The 20272-nt window shown below is 38.3% G+C and overlaps 2 protein-coding genes and 1 pseudogene across 2 annotated transcripts; all 3 read right to left on the bottom strand.

Moving 5' to 3' along the window:
* On the bottom strand, nucleotides 1708-8690 carry LOC109948335 (7-deoxyloganetin glucosyltransferase-like). Its single transcript, XM_020561098.1, has 3 exons — nucleotides 7968-8690; nucleotides 7084-7859; nucleotides 1708-2075 (listed from the first exon to the last, which is right to left on the bottom strand). The coding sequence occupies exons 1-3, from the start codon at nucleotides 8494-8496 to the stop codon at nucleotides 1920-1922; spliced, it is 1461 nt and encodes a 486-aa protein (XP_020416687.1). The 5' UTR covers nucleotides 8497-8690; the 3' UTR covers nucleotides 1708-1919.
* On the bottom strand, nucleotides 10555-12347 carry LOC109948334 (7-deoxyloganetin glucosyltransferase-like). Its single transcript, XM_020561096.1, has 2 exons — nucleotides 11729-12347; nucleotides 10555-11593 (listed from the first exon to the last, which is right to left on the bottom strand). Exons 1-2 carry the CDS (start codon nucleotides 12252-12254, stop codon nucleotides 10656-10658), a joined length of 1464 nt encoding a protein of 487 aa, XP_020416685.1. The 5' UTR covers nucleotides 12255-12347; the 3' UTR covers nucleotides 10555-10655.
* On the bottom strand, nucleotides 18187-19704 carry LOC109948121 (annotated as a pseudogene).

Here is a 20272-nt window from a genome sequence, read left to right as displayed (position 1 = left end):
AAAAGGAAAATTAATTGCAAGGTTTCCAGCATGTGACTAACATTTGCCCGGGGGGGTGGGGCGCTACGCTGCATGGGTGGACAGTGGACTTGCCCATGACAAACCCACTGAAGACTTAAAAGTCGCTTGCAAGTAAAAAGTAATTCATTTGAAAAGATGTTGAATTTTTTTTTCCACTGGACTAGATCCTATTAGCGAAAAGATGTTATTGTTTAGTTAGCTCTTACTTGAGGTAGAAGTCATAACCTTTAGTCATGTACTATACCAAAAAAAAAGAAAAAAAAAAAGAAGCATCTACATATATAGAACGAAAGGCAGAGAATGGTGAAATATTCAAAATACCAAAAAATGTCATTGGTTAATTCAAACGTTAAGAATTGAAATTATTAATATGAGGATAATATGGTAAATTCACATTTTTTTAATATTAAAAAATTAAAATTAAAAACAAAATCACATAATATGTCTTACTTTTATAGAACATAATTATCCATGTTATCTTTTCTTAATTCTAAAAAATAAAAAATAAAAAATAAAAAAACTAATTGGCACATGTATTAACGTGTGCCAAGGGGCTAGTTTCAATGAAGGTGAAGGGCTTCGGCTTGGATTTTGGGACCTGGGCTTGCTCATTTGGGGTCAGCTTACGAACATAAAGAATGGATAATGTCGATTCTACCCTGGCAGAATACAAAGAGCATTAAGGGTAAATATTGACTAGATTTCAGATATGCTTTACATGCAACGGTCCAAAACTCATCCCCATAGCCAAAGGCCCATTCGACTGTTGGATCTGATCGACAGAGAGAGAGAGGGAGCTGGGATCGACAGCGAAGTGACGAGAAAAAGGCTTTGGCTTTCTCACTTCTCTCAAGCTTGATCGACTGCGAGTCTTTCAAGTTCTGTGTAAGAAAGTAAATTTTCAAGGTTTAGATATGGCATTTTATTTTCTTGCCAAAGTCTTTCCATAGCTTAGCTATGAAGCCTGGTATCCATATGTATGGTGCTGCCTCCTCCTCTCTTCTCTCTAAATTTCATTGTGATTGGGATCAGCCAATTGCATTAATAAATTTGCATTTCTTAAGAAAGAGAGAGACAATAGCTTAGTTCATTGAAAATCCCGGAGGCTGTTGCCTGCCCAACCCCGTCCATGTATGCACCCGCACACAACACTGACAGAAACACACATGTCAGGGATGCATAGTCACTCATATGAATTATGGCCATAATGTTCTTATGAATTGTGAATTTGTTTATCACTTTTCATTTGGCAGATGGTGGTCCACCACACACACTCACAAGGGATGTAGCTTACTAGCTTCTTCTGGTCTCTTCTAGTCTCATGGTATGTTAAATAGTGATAGAGGCTTGCAGAATTGCAATGTATTTCAAACAGAATTTCATCCTGCTCAATGTTTGTATTTTGCCAGGAGTTTGCTCCACTAGGATACAACTACTTAAATCAAAGTCCTAGCATTAGGGTTTTGATTTCTAGCGAAATTTGTGTGTTTATCTCTGAGGCTATACATGAATGATGGTATGAACGTTCTCTGCGAATTTGATGTAATTGTACAGACCTAGAACTTGTGTTTAAATAGAGTGGCTGATACCGGTTCCAACAGGCACCATGGCACCATAATTTTTTGTTTAATAAGTTTCATATTATAAAACAAAATTAATAATATTGTTGAAAATGGCTACTAAATATGGGATGTGCAAATAACATTTCCATAATGTTGGAATATACTCTCCTTCATAGGAGTGCAAGAATACAACCACAACTTGCGCTAAGAATCTGAAACGGATTAAAAATAATTTGAAGATTCGGATCCATGTAGAGATGATAGCCTCTAGGCTCTAGGCTCTACATTTAGACCAACAACAAACCCAACCCAATAAGAAGTTCATACGGACAGCACCTAGCCTTTTCTTAATAGAACTTGATTCACTAAATTGTCTAAGTTTGCGTATGAAGAACCATCAGGACTGATGGCCTTCTCTGCTAGTTTCTTCCATTCCATAGCCTTAGTTCTCATTTTCTTACCCTTCTCTCCCTCCACTAACTCTTTAATGAGCTTCTCTGTTGATGTGTAAACCCTTAAGCTAAATGCCTTGGAGCCAAAGTCCTTGGAGCCAAAGTTACAAAGTCTGTCTATGTTTCACTCTATAAGCTTTATTTTTTTCCTTAATGTAATTTGAGCCATTGGATCATAGTCCAAGTGGTCTCTTAGCTAGCCTAGGATCTAAGTATCAGATCATGACAAGTGGGCTCATCTCATAGGATGATGGAATCAAAGGCTAGGATTGAATAACTTTTGTAAATCAGTTAGAGAATTAGATTCTTCTCTCACACACACTTACATACATGTAGAGTGTAATACGAATTGATCTATCTACAAGTTTCTAAGAGAGCAACGTTCTCTCCCTCATATGTTCTTTGTGATCTCTTTCTTCTTCCCAAAAATATACAAACTGCTAAAACAATGTACTCTAACATGGTATCAGAGCCAAGTTTGATCACTTGAGCTGGGTGTGAATCTGTGAACAGGGAGGAGGAATTGATTTGAGCTGGTTCTGAGCTTCTTTCGACGATTGCAGCTGAGATTTCTTGAATCCAATGTCTCACATGACAGGATCTAGCACTTCTGAGCTTCGCACACCAGTGTTCAATGGAGAAAACTATGAGTTCTGGAGCATTCAGATGAAAATAATACTGAAATCTCATGGACTGTGGGATCTGGTTGAACATGGCTGCAATGGTTCAGATTCAAAGAAGGAAAAGGAGATAGAAGAGACTAAGGTTGCTGAGAAGTCTACAATGGCTGAGCTTCTGATAAAGGACGCTCGTGCACTTGGATTGATCCAAAGTGCTGTCTCAGATCAACTCTTCCCCAGAATTGTGAATGAGGAGACCTCAAAGGGAGCTTGGGATATTCTGAAGCTGGAATTCAAAGGAGACAAACATGTACGAAATGTAAAACTGCAAGGATTGCGTAGAGAGTTTGAATATACTCGCATGAAAGACAGTGAATCCCTATCTATATATCTTGCTAGATTGTTTGATATCTTGAATCACATGAAGAGTTATGGTGAGGAACTATCTAGGGAGAGAGTAGTGCAGAAATTGCTGTTTAGTTTGCCAAAATCTTATGATCCTATTTGTTCTGTGATTGAGCATTCTAAGGATCTAGAAACTCTGGAAGTGCAAGAGGTGGTTGCCTCCTTGAAGAGCTTTGAGCTCAGATTGGATCGCCATACTGAAAATTCTACAGAAAGGGCCTTTGCTAGCCTGAATATTGAGGAGAAGAATCCTAAGAGTGGCAGTTTTTCTGGAGACCAAAAATCTCAGAAAAACTGGAAGTCAAGTGATGGTAACAAAATAGCCTGTAAACATTGTGATAAGCTGCATTCTGGCAAGTGCTGGTTTGAAGGCAAACCTAAATGCCATGGATGTGGAAAATTTGGGCATATGATCCGAGAGTGCAATGGAAATAAATATGCACATAAGGTGAACTATGCAAATCAGGTGGAGGAAATAGGTACTTTGTTCTATATGTGCAATGCTGCAACAGGTGTGAAAAAGAATCACTCATGGTATATTGATAGTGGTTGTAGTAACCACATGACAGGAGATGAGGGACTCTTAGTGGATATTCAAAGGAATTTGACTTCTAAAGTCAAGATGGGGACTGGAGAGGTAGTTCCAGTGGCAGGAAAAGGAACTCTTGTGATAAAAACCAAGCTGGGGAAGAAGCACATTCAAGAAGTAATGCTTGTACCTGGTCTGAAAGAAAATCTACTCAGTGGTGGGCAAATGATGGAGCATGGTTATTATCTTGTGTTTGGAGGGAATATGGTGAATGTTTATGATGATCAGTCACTAGTAAATCTGATTGTGAGGGTTCAAATGACCAATAACAGATGTTTTCCACTTACAATGATGCCTGCAAGTGAGTTGGCTTTAAGAGCAAGTGTTTCTCACTGCCTGCAGACATGGCACAAGAGGTTAGGACACTTAAATGAGAGAAGCATAAAACTGCTTGAGAATCAGGGCATGGTTCATGGCCTACCTCATTTGGATCAAGTCTCAGTGGTTTGTGAAGGCTGCATGCTAGGAAAGCAACACAGAGATTCCTTCCCCTTGGAGTCTACTTGGAGAGCATCATACCCTTTGGAATTGGTTCACACAGATATCTGTGAACCAATGAAAACAGACTCAATCTCAGGAAATAAATACTTCCTGCTATTCACTGATGACTGCACTAGAATGTCATGGGTGTACTTTATTAGAAACAAGTCAAGTGCATTGGAGTGTTTTAGAAAATTCAAAGCCATGACTGAGCTGCAAAGTGGGTATAAGATAAAAGGCTTGAGAAGTGACAGGGGTGGGGAGTTTCTGTCAAGTGAATTTGACAGTTTCTGTGCAGAGGTTGGCATTCAAAGGCAGTTAACAGTGGCATACTCCCCTCAGCAAAATGGAGTAGCCGAGAGGAAGAATAGAACAGTAGTTGAAATGGCAAAGTCCATGCTGCATGAAAAGAGTATCCCCTATGAATTTTGGGCAGAGGCTGTAAATACTGCAGTTTATCTATTAAATAGATGTCCTACTAAGTCTCTAAACAAAGTAACACCTTTTGAAGCCTACACTGGGAGAAAACCAGGAATTGCACACTTAAAGATTTTTGGATCACCTTGTCATGTGCTAATTCCTTCAGCATTAAGGCACAAGCTTGAGGAAAACAGTCATAAGTGTATTCTTGTAGGCTATAGACTGTGTGAAAAAGGTTACAGGCTATTTGATCCAAGCACTAGGAAGATAATTCTGTCCAGAGATGTGCAGTTTGATGAGGATGGTTTATGGAAGTGGGATAATGCACAAGAGGGAGAAATAACAGTTCCTATGCCTACTGAAAATCAGAACTGTGAACCAAGTCTAAACTTGGACACACCACTGCAAATGGATGCAGGAACCACAGTGCAAGATGAACCAAGTCAAGACTTGGACATATCAACTCAAATGGTTGAAAACTCTATCCTGCAAGATGGGAGAATAAGTGGAAGCTCACAAGCCATTGACCACACACCAAAGAAATGGAGAAGTGTAAATGAAATCATGTCTCAGTGCAACATTTGCATTGTTGAACCTGAAGGTTTTGAAGAAGCAAACCTTGATGAGTCATGGAGAAATGCAATGAAGGCTGAACTGGAAATGATTGAGAAAAATAACACATGGACACTAGTGGACAGACCATTTGGTAAACCAATCATTGGTGTCAAATGGGTCTACAAGACGAAACTAAACCTAGATGGATCTGTGCAGAAGAACAAGGCCAGATTAGTGGCAAAAGGCTGCTCACAGAAGCCTGGAATAGACTATAATGAGACATTTGCTCCAGTAGCAAGACTGGATACCATTAGAACCTTGATAGCACTTGCTGCACAGAAGGAGTGGAATTTATATCAACTGGATGTAAAATCTGCCTTTCTGAATGGAGTGTTAAAGGAAGAGGTTTATGTGGAGCAACCACAGGGTTTTGTGAAGGAAAATGAAGAAATCAGAGTGTATAAGTTGAACAAGGCTTTGTATGGACTAAAGCAAGCCCCTAGAGCCTGGTATGATGAGATAGACTCTTACTTCAACAAGGCAGGATTCAAGAAAAGTCCTAGTGAAGCAACACTCTATGTCAAAACTAATGAAGATTCAGGTATTCTTATTGTCTCTCTTTATGTGGATGATATTGTTTATACTAGAAGTTGCTCAAAGCTACTTAAAGAATTCAAAAATGATATGATGCAACATTATGAAATGTCTGACCTTGGACTGCTCTATCACTTTCTTGGGATGGGAGTAATACAAACAGAGAAACATATCTTTCTTCATCAGAAGAAATATGCTTTGAAGGTGATTGAAAAGTTTGGTTTAAAGGACTGCAAGTTTGTGGTGACTCCACTAGTTGCAAGTGAGAGGCTGTGCAAGGAAGATGGTAGTGAGGCAGCAAATGAGAGTGAGTATAGACAGATTGTAAGTAGCCTGCTCTATTTGACAGCTACAAGACCAGACATAATGTTTGCCTCTAGCTTGCTTGCTAGGTTCATGCATAATCCTACTAGAAAACACATGGGAACAGCCAAGAGGGTATTGAGATACATCCAGGGCACACTGGATTTTGAAATTGAGTTCATAAAAGGGAAGTCAGCTACTTTGATAGGGTACTGTGACAGTGACTGGGCAGGAAGTGAAGATGATAGAAGAAGTACCTCAGGCTATGCATTTACACTAGGATCTGGTATGTTCTCATGGGCATCCATTAAGCAAAATACAGTAGCCTTGTCTACTGTAGAGGCAGAATACGTTAGTGCTGCTGAAGCAACATCACAGGCTAAGTGGCTAAGGTTTGTTCTTGAAGATTTTGGAGAAGAGCAAGTGGAAGGTACACCAATCTTGTGTGATAACACCTCTGCCATAGCAATGGCAAAGAATCCAGTTTTACACCAGAAAACCAGACATATTAGCCGAAAGTTTCATTTCATTCGTGAAGCTATTCAAGCAAAGGAGATTGAACTAATCTACTGCAAAACAGAAGATCAGTTTGCAGACATCCTAACCAAGGCTTTGTCCAAGGATCGTTTTGTGTATCTAAGAGACTTACTTGGTGTGAAATCAGCTAAAGGGTTAGAAGGGAGTGTTGATGTGTAAACCCTTAAGCTGAATGCCTTGGAGCCAAAGTTACAAAGTCTGTCTATGTTTCACTCTATAAGCTTTATTTTTTTCCTTAATGTAATTTGAGCCATTGGATCATAGTCCAAGTGGTCTCTTAGCTAGCCTAGGATCTAAGTATCAGATCATGACAAGTGGGATCATCTCATAGGATGATGGAATCAAAGGCTAGGATTGAATAACTTTTGTAAATCAGTTAGAGAATTAGATTCTTCTCTCACACACACTTACATACATGTAGAGTGTAATACGAATTGATCTATCTACAAGTTTCTAAGAGAGCAACGTTCTCTCCCTCATACATTCTTTGTGATCTCTTTCTTCTTCCCAAAAATATACAAACTGCTAAAACAATGTACTCTAACATTCTCTACTTGGTCTCTCTTGGCATCATTATTGATCTCTAAGCCAATGCCCCATTCATTGCAAGTATAGACACAATTTATTCGTTGTTCGGCAAAGAATGGCCAACAGAGCATGGGAACTCCTGCAGAAAGACTCTCAATGGTTGAGTTCCAACCACTGTGTGTTAAGAATCCTCCAATTGATGGGTGGCTAAGGACTTGCTCTTGTGGGCACCAGCTTGCTACCAAACCTCTTCCCTTAGTTTCAGCAACAAACTCAGGTGGCAAAATTGCTGATTCACCAACTAACAGATCAGGTCTAACTACCCAGAAGAAGGGAAGCTTGCTATTTGCAAGTCCCCAACAAAACTCAATAAGATCTTCTGATTTTATGACCACTATGCTGCCAAAGTTGACATAAACAACCGAGTTTGGCACCTTAGCATTGAGCCATTGGAACCATTCAATTTCTTCTTTCCATAGACTATATCCCATGGACTTCAAAGGGTGTTGTGGTATCTGATTGAGAAGTAACCGGAGAGTGCCAATGGTATAAACAGGTGGAGGCATTGATGAGAGAGCATGCAAAACATCTGCCTCCAACTCATCAAAAGTATGAAGAACAACTGCTGAAGCTTTATCAACTCTGTCCATTGCTTCCAAGGTTAATTTAAACAAGATGTCGTTGGGGTTTGTAGTTTGAAAGGACTTTGGGAGATCCTTTAAACGAATAGCTTTCGTTCCGGGAACCCAATCTATGACCTGGTCCAAAAAGCCATTTGTTAAATAACTCTCCTCTGCAACACCCAAGTCAAGAAAAAATTAATCATCATTTTGAAAAAAACCAAGAAGAAATTTAGCAAAAAATTGCTCTACTGCTTCAATATTATGAATACTTCTTTCACCTTTGAGTGGTGCAAGTACTTTCTCTACCAAAGTGGGATATTGCTTACAGCCCATGAATCCAATTGCAGCAATAGTAAAGAACAGTGCAACAGGGATTCCAAGTTCTTCAGCAGCTGTGATGCTGAAAGTCATGAAACCATCTGAAACAATGCAAGTCACTGGAGGATTACTAATATTTTTAGAAGTTGCCATGTCATTGAGTTTTAAAAGGAGGTTACGAAATACTGCCAAGAAATTTTTTCTGATGGAATCACAAAGCAAATAGGCGTTTTGGCCGGCATCCTCATCTGAAGCTGGAAGACCATCTGGAATGGTTTCGAATTGAAAATCAGGCAAGCCATCGAGGGAGTTAGGTCCAAGAGATTTAAGAAAGCGGCGGTGGTTGAATTCTGTGTTAACAAAGGTTATATGAAAACCTCTATGGTGTAGGAGCTTTGCTAATTTCAGCATTGCCTTTATATGGCTTTGAATTGGAAAGGGAATGCATACAGCATGAGGCTTATTGCCTTGAACTTCTATGGAGCTCATCTTAGATTGTGTGTACAGTCAGTGTATGCACATATGAACAATATTTGCACTCACAACACAAATGCAGTAAAACTTTATAGTTCTAACAACATTTTCGTGCCATGTCTGACTTATGACAAGGAGACCCGGCAGCCTAGAAAGAGTCAGCAGGTTATACGACAGTAATGGACGGCTGGATTTGTTCCTTTTTCTACTGCTGCAAGAAAGACAAAATCAAGAACCACTAGGCTGAAAAATAATATATAAAAAAACAGCAAATGGCAGACAACCTAAAAGCACCAAGAGATATCATTGAATATATATTATCACCATTATTTTTATTTTATAGAAATGATATTTTACTTTAATTTAGTCTAAACTAAAGGGAAGAGAATTCGAACTCGGATGCAGAATATAGGGCAATCTGTCCTAACTAACTTGACTAAGCCTATATCTGCGATCACCATTATTTGTTAGAATTTTGTAACTTGTATGTTACTATACAGACGTATATGAATCAATCACTAATAAGGCACTCAAAAGCAAGACAGAAAGCTACATGAATTGAAAAATGAAACGAGGGCCATACATTACATGCAAACAACATTTCAGTCCTTATCAAACACCAATTTTGGTCCAATCTCATGTCATATTCAATTCAAGAAAACAACAAATCTTGCAAATCCGAAACTCATGCAACCGAGAAAAAAAAAAAGGCAACAAACCACTTGAGCACGACTCTTTTCCCTTATACTAGTTTTGCAAACATAGAGGACCACCACCACCATTTTATAGTAATTTTGTTGTCACCATCCATTTTTTTCCAATAGCGACTAAAATATTTTTGTCAGAATCTTAGTTTCTGTCAGAATCTTCAGCTCATTGGGACAAATTTTTTATTTTTTAATTTATTTTTTTATGTTTGGTGTTAAGACAAAGTCAAGAACCACCAACTAACAAATGATATATAAAAAAACAGCATATGGCTACAAAGAAACGTAATCAATCAAAAGCTACAAAGAAAGCCACATGAATATATTGAAAAATGAAACGAGGGCATACAAGTTTAGGTCCTATCTCATATCATATTCAAGAAAACAACTAATCTTGCAAAGCCAATCCAAAACTCAACCACTTGAGCACGAATCTTTTCTCCTTTACTAGCCATTGAATCCCGAGCTTCTGCATTTAGTGTATTTAATTGGGATTTTAAAAGACTATTTTGGGATAAATAAATCTTGTGGTATTCAATTAAGACTTTTAAATTATCTAAACAAGTATTGTGGTTTCCATTAGGACTATTATGATTTTTAAAAGAGAGTGGCCAAATCTAGTGGTATTCAATTAAGACTTTAAACAAGTAACAAAAAGTTTTATGGTATTAAAAAATTTGCTAATTTCGAAGGTATTTTTTTAAATGTTGAATTTTGTGAGATTTTTTTAGTAGGAAGTATAAATACCAAACCATATCTCAAATCTTGATTATAAAAATCTATAAATAAAATTCTATAAGTCATTACATTTTTCTTAAATCTGCAAGACTTTTTTTATACCTAAATAGTCTTTTAAAATCTCAATTGAATAGTATTGGTGCATTTATGCGTATTTAAGATAATATTAACCACTCGATTAATCTAACGAATTTTAATTAGTCCATATCAATATAATTATATAATTGTATTATACAGAAACTCCCGCATTGCACCTTATCTTATCACATTTTAAAATACTAATTTTAGGATCTAAAACTCTTTTGGTATCGAACTCCAAACTATTTTTTAGATCCAAACAAAATTGAAATTAAAATATAAAAATCAGAAACCTAATTCCTAAAATATTTTTGTGATAATATTTTAGTTTTCCCTGGTATATCAATATTAAATAAGAAAATAGAGCTAAGGTCACATATTATTTGCTAGTTTGTCACCATCCATTTTTTTTCAATAGCTGCTAATTTTTTTTTGGTCAGAATCTTAGTTTTCTCTTGTATATCAATATTAAATTGAGAAAGAAAGTAGAACCAAGCTAAGCATTGGTTCATGAGCAAAACGAAATTATAGATAGATGGTAAAGAGGGAGGGACTGCAAATGCAGATCTTGCAAGACATCTTTATAGTTCTAAATTAAGACCAGCAATAACATACACTTAATTAATTAACACATTCTTATGGATATAAGATCTAGATTTTTCTTAATAGCATTTGATTCACTAAATTGTTCAAGTTTGTGGATGAAGAACCTTGTGGACCAGTTGCTTCTTCTGCTAGCTTCTTCCACTCAATGGCCTTACTTTTCATTGTCTTACCCTTCTCTCCCTCCATTAACTCTCTAACAATCTTCTCCACTTCCTCTCTCTTGTCATTCTTATCCATCTCCATGCCACTGCCCCATTGATTGCAAGTACACCAGCTGTTTGTTGGCTGGTCCGCGAAGAGTGGCCAACAGATCATAGGCACTCCGGCAGACAAACTCTCAATGGTTGAATTCCAGCCGCTGTGTGTCAAAAACCCTCCAACTGATGGGTGGTTAAGGACTTGCTCTTGTGGGCACCAATTTACTATTACACCCCTTCCCTTGGTTTCAGCCACAAACTCAGGTGGAAAAATCGCCGATTCGCCAGCAACGAAATCAGGCCTAATTACCCACAAGAAGGGATAATCTGTATTTGCAAGTCCCCAGCCAAACTCAACAACAAGTTCAGGTGTCATGACCGCTAGACTGCCAAAATTCACATAAACAACCGAGTTTGGCTCTTTAGAATTTAGCCATTGGAGGCACTCAGTTTCTTCTTTCCATAGACTATAGCCAACAGACTTCAAAGGGTCTTCTGGTATCTGATTGACAAGTAGTAATTCAATAGGACCAATTGTATAAATAGGTGGGATAAGCATAGATGAGAGAGCATCCAGAATCTCTTGTTCCAATGCATCAAATGTAAGAAGAACAACAGCTGAAGCTTTATCTACTCTATCCATTGTTTCCACTGTGAGCTTAAAAAAGATGTTGTCTGGATTTGTAATGTGAAACACTGTCGGAAGTTCCCGTAAATGGATACCTTTCATTCCTGGAATCCAATCAATCACCTTGTCCAAAAAGCCATTTGTGAAATAGCTCTCATCTAAAAATTAAGCTTTGATCAGGCACACAAATCTATTCTTTAGAAACAAGCAATATATACAAATCTATTCTTTAGAAACAAGCAATATATAGAATCATAAATGTAAACAAGTGCTTCAATATTAGTTTCTTTCACCTTTGAGTGGTGCAAGTCCTTTCTCCACCAAAGCAGGATACTGTTTAGAGCCCATGAAGCCGCCTGCAGAAATAGTAAAGAACATTGCAATAGGAATTCCAAGTTCTTCGGCAGCTGTGATGGGGAACGGCATCAAACCATCCGAAACAATACAAGACACTGGAGGGTTGGTATTGCCGGAAGCTGCTCTGTCATTGAGTTCTTTTAGGAGGTTAAGAAACAGAGGCAAGAAGTTATCGCGCATTGAATTAAAAAGCAAAAAGATGTCCTGGGAAGTATCCTCATCTGAACTGACTGGAAGACCGTCTGGGAAGGTTTCGAATCGAAAATCAGGCAAGCCATCAAGGGAGTTGGGTCCAAGAGATTGAAGAAAGCGCTTGTGGTTGAACTCTGTGTTGACAAAGGTCACATGAAAACCTCTATGGTGGAAGAGTTTTGCTAACTTAAGCATTGCCTTGATATGGCTTTGAAGTGGAACTGGAAGACATACAACATGAGGCCTATCTCGTACTGCCATGGAACTCATCTTTGAATTAGATGAAGTGTATGCATGCGTTATAATTTATTACTCTTGCTTTTGTGTGGCTCTGTCATATGACAACAATATCAAGGCTGGACATGATAGTGCCGTTTGATCTTTATGTTAAAGCAAGGCCAACTAACCTAAAAACGTGTCTCTAATTCTCTGTTTTCTACTAGTTAAGATTATCTTAATGTTAGTTGATCTTTGGTTGATGAGTCCTAGGAAAAAGTCCATGGCACACACATTAATAATGGACTCTATACTATGAATGGAGCATCCCTGTGGTCAAAGCAATTAAGTTAGGTGAATTCTCTGACCTATGTTAATAATTGTAAATCTTCAAACCTAAAACTGTTTGGCGGCCAGTCAATTATAGACTTTCTAGTGTTTGGTTTTGTTGTCGATGGAAAAAGAAAACGTGCTTCGATAATCTGCAGTTTCGGCCCTGACTAGGGGCAGTCAATGCGATTGTCTTGGGCCCATTATTCAAGGGGGTTCTAATTTTTTATTATTATAATAAGAGTTATATTATATTATTATAAATTGATTTAATATTTTTTTCATAATGTTTAGGAATAGGATATTGAGATGAACCTGAAATTTTGGAACAAAGGATCCATGACAAGAGTTTTAAAAGAAATTCTTTGATATTGGCTTTGCTAAAATATGAATATGGTTTGAATACTTTGGGTTGAGTTTCATTCTTCTCCCTGAGGAGGTATATATAGGAGTTTACATGAGGATTTTACAAGGAATTAGATACAGTAAAGAATTAGGAAAGTATCTTATAATTGTACAATGATTTATCACTTATATAAAAATAGGAAAGTAAATCCCTTAATTAATCAAGGAACTAAATCTCCTTGATTAATTAGGAGGCTCACGTCAACACTCCTCCTCAAATTGGTGCATATATGTCACAAATGCCCAACTTGGTAAGTGAGTCATGAAATACTATTCCATAAATAGCTTTGGTTAAGATATCTGCGAGTTGGTCTTCTGATTTTACGAATGGTAGGCGGATGATCTTTTTCTCAATTTTTTCTTTGATAAAATGTATATCCACCTCAACATGTTTGGTTCGATCATGTTGAACTAGATTATGGGCAATATCGATAGCTGACTTGTTGTCACAATGCAACTCCATTGGCTTTTCTGACTTGAAGCCCAATTCTGTCAAGAGTCTTCTAATCCACAATAATTCACAAACTCTGTGAGCCATTCCTTGATATTCTGCTTCTGCACTAGACCGAGAAACCATATTTTGCTTTTTACTCCTCCAAGTGACTAGGTTACCTCACGCGAATGTAAAGTAACCTGAAGTAGAGCGTCTATCTGTAATGGAACCGCCCCAATCAGCATCTGTGTATCCAACAACTTCAATATCTCCATTTTTTGAAAACATTAATCCTTTCCCAGGGGTTGACTTTAAGTATCTTAAGATTCGATCAACTGCATTCTTATGAGAAACACTGGGCGAATGCATAAACTGACTAACCACACTCACAGCATATGCAATATCTGGTCTTGTGTGTGCCAGGTATATCAACCTTCCAACAAGGCGTTAGTACTGTTCCTTATTGGTTGGTTCTTGGTCCATATCACAACTTGTGATTCATCTCAATGGGTGTGTCAGCAAGCTTACATATAAGCATTCATGTTTCAGTGAGTAGATCCATTACATACTTCCTTTGAGACAGAACTATACCAGTTTTTGATCTTGCTACTTCAATTCCGAGAAAGTACTTCAGATCACCTAAATCCTTTATCTCAAATTCCCGAAACAAATACTTTTGCAACTTTAGTTGCTCTTCTGCGTCGTTTCTAGTTATGATTATGTCATCTACATAAACAATCAATGTAGTAAGTTTTCCTTCATCACGCTTTAAGAACAGGGTGTGATCTGAATTACTCTGTGTATATCCAAAATTCTTCATAGATTTAGTAAATCTGCCAAATCATGCCCTGGGAGATTGCTTTAACCCATATAATGACTTTCTGAATTTGCAAACTTGATTTTTCTTGTCATGAGCTGAATTACATCCTGGGGGTAAGTCTATATATACTTCTTCTTCCAAGTCTCCATGTAAGAATGCATTTTTGACATCAAACTGATGTAGTGGCCAATCGAGATTTGCTGCTAGAGACAATAGGACTCTAATAATGTTAATCTTGGCTACTGGGGCAAAGGTCTCCTTGTAGTCTATCCCATATCTCTGTGTGTACCCTTTCGTCACCAATCTAGCTTTATATATTTCAACGGATCCATCTGCTTTGAGTTTCATAGTATAAATCCACCTGCATCCTACTGTCTTCTTTCCATGAGGTAAGGGCACGAGTTCCCATGTAACATTCTTTTGGAGAGCTCACATTTCTTCATTCATAGCTTCTTTCCATTTTGGGTCGTTTAGTACTTCAATTACACTGTTAGGGACATATATGTCAGCCAATTGCTTCACATAATGCACACGTGACTCTGATAATCTGCTGAGAGATATATAATTATTGATGGGGTATTTTCCTTTGGCTTTAAGATCTGCTTCATATTGTACTCGAGGTTTGCCACGGTTCTTCCTTTCTAGAAGCTAATATGTAGGCTCTGTGCCTTCTGAAATCAAATCATCATGGGATATTTCATTAGTGTTATCAGTTTCAAGAAAAGATGTTACCTGAATGACTTCCTCAGCAAGTGATTGGTGTAGTATTGGAGCTGAAGCGGGCAAAATTTCATAAAATGGTTCAATTTCCTCCTCCTGATTTTGACAGCGTGGAGACAACTGATTGTTTTCCTCTGGCGACTAATCATTTTGAAGCAAGTTCTCTGTAGTTGAAGAACTAAGGGGAGGTGACCGGTTGCTTTCCACTGGCAACTGATCATTTTGATGCAGAGTGACGTCCTGGGGAAAAAAAATCGAGAATTGGAGTAGTGGTGGATTCTCAATTCTCCTCATGGGCTGTTGAAAAATGTAAGTCATGTTCCCAAAACACAACATCTATGGAGGTGAAGACCTTCTAACTAGGAGGATGATAACACCGGTATCCTTTCTGATGAGGTGCATAGCCATTGAAAATACACTTTTCGGCTAGGGGATCCAATTTACTCCATTGGTGATCGTGTAAGTGGACAAATACAACACAACCAAAAATTCGGGGTTCCAGGTTTGGGGTGGAAGGATATGGTGGTGAAGTGTTTGAAGTGGTGTTTGGAAATTTAGGATACTAGAGGGAATCTGATTGATAAGGTATGCTGCAGAGACGACTGCTTCGCCCCAAAAAGATCATGGCATATTGGCACCAAAGAGAGAGGCACGAATGACTTCAATAAGTGTCTGTTCTTTCTTTCAGCCACCCCATTCTATTGGGGAGTGTAAGGGCATGAGCGTTGATGTATGATGCCATGATCTTGTAAGAACTGGTTAAGATCATGGTTGAGAAATTCTCTGCCATTGTCAGAACGAAGAACCTGAATTTGGGCATGAAACTGAGTCTCTACCATTTGATAAAACTGTTGAAACCTGGAACTGACTTCCCCTTTAGTTTTGAGAAGGGAAACCCAAGTTATGCGTGTACAATATAAACGTAACAAACCATTGCACCCCTGTCGGAGTGGCAATTTTAGCAGGTCCCCAAACGTCAGAATAAACAAGGGAAAACAGAACCAAACTCTTATTTGAACTTAATGGGAATGGGACATGATGGCTCTTAGCCAATTCACACGTATCACACTGGAAGTTGGAAACATCAAGGCAGGAAAATAATGATGGAAACAACTTCTTAAGATAACCGAATGAGGCATGCCCAAGACGTTTATGCCATAACCAAATTTTGTCTCTCTCCCTCTCAGAACGAGTTCCACTGGTTCTGAAAGCTTGACCAACCTTAACCTCATTATCTGGTGCCCAGTCCAAGTAGTAGAGTTTGCCCCATCAAGTACCACAACCAATCGTCTTTCATGTGAGGATGTCCTGAAAAACACAATGATTCAGCCAAAATGTTACGGTACATCCCAAAGTAGTAGTAAGTTGTGCAATAGATAACAAGTTATGGTCTAAAGATAGAACAAGTAATACAGAATTCAGATGTAGGGAAATAGAGAGAGATAGAGAGCTCTCCCCAACCACAGGGGAGGGGGTACCATTAGCATTAGACACTGCCAACAGAGTGGATGATTTGCGACTAATAAGTTGGCTAGGATCAAAAGTCATGTGATCCGTAGCACCCGAGTCGATAATCCATGCAGATTTTTGAGATGATGTATGAAAAGTAGAACCTTTTGTGGTGGCGATAGAAGCATGAGTCAGAGTAGCCAGGTCAGCAGGATTGACTGCATACTTCTTTGAGTCTGCAATAAAGGGGAGAATCGTAAGGGTTCTTGACATTGCAGCGGAAGTAAAATGTGATATGAGAATGTAAGAGATTTTGATTTGAGGAATTTGATGTATGAATTTGATGCATGAATTGGATTTGAGAGGTATGTGTATAAGATTGGAGGGTATGTGTGTAGGGATTTTGATAAGAGGATTTGAGGACTTTATATTTGAGGGATTTGGATTTGGGGAAAAATATGAGGAAATTGATTTAGGGTTTTGGATTTGAATATGAGAAATTTGAGATAAGGGTTTACAGGCAACCTAGGATCGATTGCTCTGATACCATGCTAAAATATGAATATGGTTTGAATACTTTGGGTTGAGTTTTATTCTTCTCCTTAAGGAGGTATATATAGGAGTTTACATGAGGGTTTTACAAGGAATTAGATACAGTAAATAATTAGGAAAGTATTTACTAATTGTACAATGATTTATCATTTATATAAAAATAGGAAAGTAAATCCCTTAATTAATTAAGGAAGTAAATCTCCTTGATTAATTAGGAGACTCACGTCAACAAGCTTGACTTGCATTCTTGAAATTCTTTGACTCACTGGTATGGTATCCATAGTTGGACATTTATTTTCATTATTTAGGAATATGGAAGACATTGCTCAAAGTCTAAAAATATTTTCAAATAAATACTTTCTCAAAAAAACCAACGCTTAGTTAATAAAACAAGAAGTATACTAGTATTAGTGATTAATGTGTGTAGGGCATACTTTAAATTTTCGCCCTGAGCCTTTGAAAACTCGGGACCGGCCTGATAATCTGTACAAAGTTCAGTCACCTCCAGGCATTCCAAAAGCAGGAAATCCACATGACTAGTTTTTATTGAGAAACGCAAAGAAGGCCAAACATAAAAGGTCCTAAAGAATATGTACGGCATGTGGACCGGTGAAATATGATCTAGCTTTTTCTTAATAGCATTCGGTTTACTAAATTGTCCAAGTTTGTAGATGAAGAACCATGTGGACCGGTGGCTTCTTCTGCCACTTTCTTCCACTCCATGACCTTATCTTTCTTTTTCTTACCCTGCAGTGCAGTCAGACTTTCAGACACCCGTAAAGCCCATAATGTTGCTTGCTGCAAAAGTAAAGAAGAGTATGATAGGAATGCCAAGTTCTTCAGCCGGGGGAAGAGAGGAGGGGGGGTATTAGTTTGTGAATGGCATGTAATCATCTGAAACAATGCATGCAAGTCACTGGGATCAATGTTAAAGGAAGTTGCAATTTCTTTGAGCTTTTTTGAGGAGGCAATATTTTTCTGATGGAATGAAAACTCAAAGTGATATCTTTGGCGGTGTCTTCATCTGAACTAATTGCAAGGCCATCTGGGGTTGTTTCGAATCGAAAATGAGGCAAGCCATCAAGAGAATTGGGTCCGGGAGATTGAAGACAGTGCTTGTAGATGAACTCTGTGTTGACAGAGGTTATATGAAAACCTCTATGGAACAGGAGTTTTGCTAATTTCAGCATTGCCTTTATATGGCTTGGAAATGGAAGTTGAATACATCTTACTATAACATTAACAACAAAAATTAATATTATTCTTACGAATAATCTCTATTTTTTTTTTCTTAATAGCACTTGATTCACCAAATTGTCCATGTTTATGGATGAAGAACCATGTGGACCAGTGGCTTCTTCTGCTAGTTTCTTCCACTCCATGGCCTTAATTTTCAATTTCTTGCCATTCTCCCCCTCCATTAACTCTCTAACAAGCTTCTCCACTTCATCTCTCTTCACATTGTTATCAATCTCCAAACCACTTCCCCATTCATTGCAAGTATAGTAACAATTGGTGTGCTGCTCGGCAAAGACTGGCCAACAGAGCATAGGCACACCCGCAGTTGACTCTCAATGGTTGAATTCCAACCACTGTGTGTCAAAAACCCTCCGATGGATGGGTGGTTCAGGACTTGCTCTTGTGGGCACCAACTTGCTATTAGACCTCTTTCTTTAGTTTCAAACTCAAACTCAGGTGGCAGAATTGCTGATTCACCAACAATCAAATCCAGCCTAATTACCCATAAGAAGGGAAGCTTGCTATTTGCAAGTCCCCATCCAAACTCAACAAGTTGTTGTGGTGCCATGACCACTAAACTCCCAAAATTGACATAAACAACTGAGTTTGGTGCCTTGGAATTTAGCCATTGGAGGCACTCAGTTTCTTCTTTCCATAGACTGTATCCCATAGGTTTCAAAGGGTCTTTTGGCAAATGATTGAGAAATTGTAGAGGGCCTATTGCATAAACAGGTGGAGGCATAGATGAAAGAGCATCCAAAACATGTGGCTCCAACGCATCAAAAGTGTGAACAACAACTGTTGAAGCTTTATCAACACTATCCATTGCTTCCCTGGCAAAGTTAAACACAATGTCATCCGGATCTGTCGTTCGAAAGCAGCTTGGGAGATCCCTTAAACGGATACCCTGCATTCCTGGAACCCAATCTATTACCTTGTCCAAAAAGCCGTTTGTCAAACAGCTCTCATCTACAATAGAAGACCCAAGTAAAGAAAAGTTGCATCATTAATTTGTTTAAAAACAAGCAATATATAATCATACATGAAACAACAATTGCTTCCCCATTTCTCTTTCACACCTTTGAGTGGCGCAAGTTCTTTCTCCACCAAAACAGAATATTGTTTAGAGCCCATGAAGCCGGCTGCAGCAATGGTAAAGAAGAGTACGACAGGGATTCCAAGCTCTCCGGCTGCTGTGATGGTGGATGTCATAAAACCATCTGAAACCATACATGTCACTGGAGGATTATTAATAATAATATTGTTGGCACTGGAAAATGCAGTGTCATTGAGTTTTCTGAGGAGGTTTCGAAAAGGAGCCAATAAATTTTTTCTGATGGAATCAAGAAGCAAAGGGATGTCTTGGACAGTATTTCCATCATCATCGGTATCTGAACTTATTGGAAGGCCATCTGGGATTGATTCATATCGAAAATCAGGCAAGCCATCGAGGGAGTTGGGTCCAAGAGATTGAAGAACCGCTTGTGGTTGAACTCTGTGTTGACAAAGGTTATATGGAAACCTTTGTGGTGGAGGAGCTTTGCAAATTTAAGCATTGCCTTTATATGGCTTTGAAATGGAAGCGGAGTACATACGACATGAGGCTTATTAACTACTAAAACTGAACTCATCTTAGATTGTGTGTATCAGTTGTAGCACAAATGCAATATATACATATAATTTTACAGGCCAACGTTTTTTAGTGTGTGTCTGTTATCTGCCGATGAGTCCAATAAACAATTGACGGCCGGCTTTGCTCTTTGTATTGTAGTTTCAGTAAAGGCCACATATTGAAAATATTCTCATATTAAAGGCGGCAGCTGTGAAAGGAAACAAAAACTACACCTCTGACAAAACCACTCAGTCTTACCAAGGATTTAAAGTTCTTTGGCACATTTGATTACAGTTTCTCTTCGTCCTCTCTACTCATTCATCAAATACTCAAGACTGTTCAGAAATAATTACTAAGGACCCTTCTATATAGAACTTAATCAGCATGTAATCCAGCAAGATTGTTCAGCTCATAGACATAAGTGTTTAACAGTATATAGATAACAACTCATTGGGAATGTAATGTTCGGAATTATTCATAAGCATATGCTGCTGCTAACAGAGACAACAGCC

Source organism: Prunus persica, chromosome G3 (genome assembly GCF_000346465.2).
Source record: "Prunus persica cultivar Lovell chromosome G3, Prunus_persica_NCBIv2, whole genome shotgun sequence".
Taxonomy (NCBI): Eukaryota; Viridiplantae; Streptophyta; class Magnoliopsida; order Rosales; family Rosaceae; genus Prunus; species Prunus persica.
This window is presented reverse-complemented; position numbering and strand designations above follow the sequence as displayed.

Excerpts from the sequence above, each read along its gene's own strand:
- LOC109948335 (XM_020561098.1), bottom strand. The coding sequence starts at position 8,496 with ATGAGCTCCATAGAAGTTCAAGGCAATAAGCCTCATGCTGTATGCATT. Across the intron at positions 7,860-7,967 it reads AGTACTTGCACCACTCAAAG|AGGAGAGTTATTTAACAAAT; the intron begins GTGAAAGAAGTA and ends TGGGTGTTGCAG. Across the intron at positions 2,076-7,083 it reads AGAGAGACCAAGTAGAGAAT|CTCATTAAAGAGTTAGTGGA; the intron begins GTTAGAGTACAT and ends TCAACAGAGAAG.
- LOC109948334 (XM_020561096.1), bottom strand. The coding sequence starts at position 12,254 with ATGAGTTCCATGGCAGTACGAGATAGGCCTCATGTTGTATGTCTTCCA. Across the intron at positions 11,594-11,728 it reads AGGACTTGCACCACTCAAAG|ATGAGAGCTATTTCACAAAT; the intron begins GTGAAAGAAACT and ends CTTAATTTTTAG.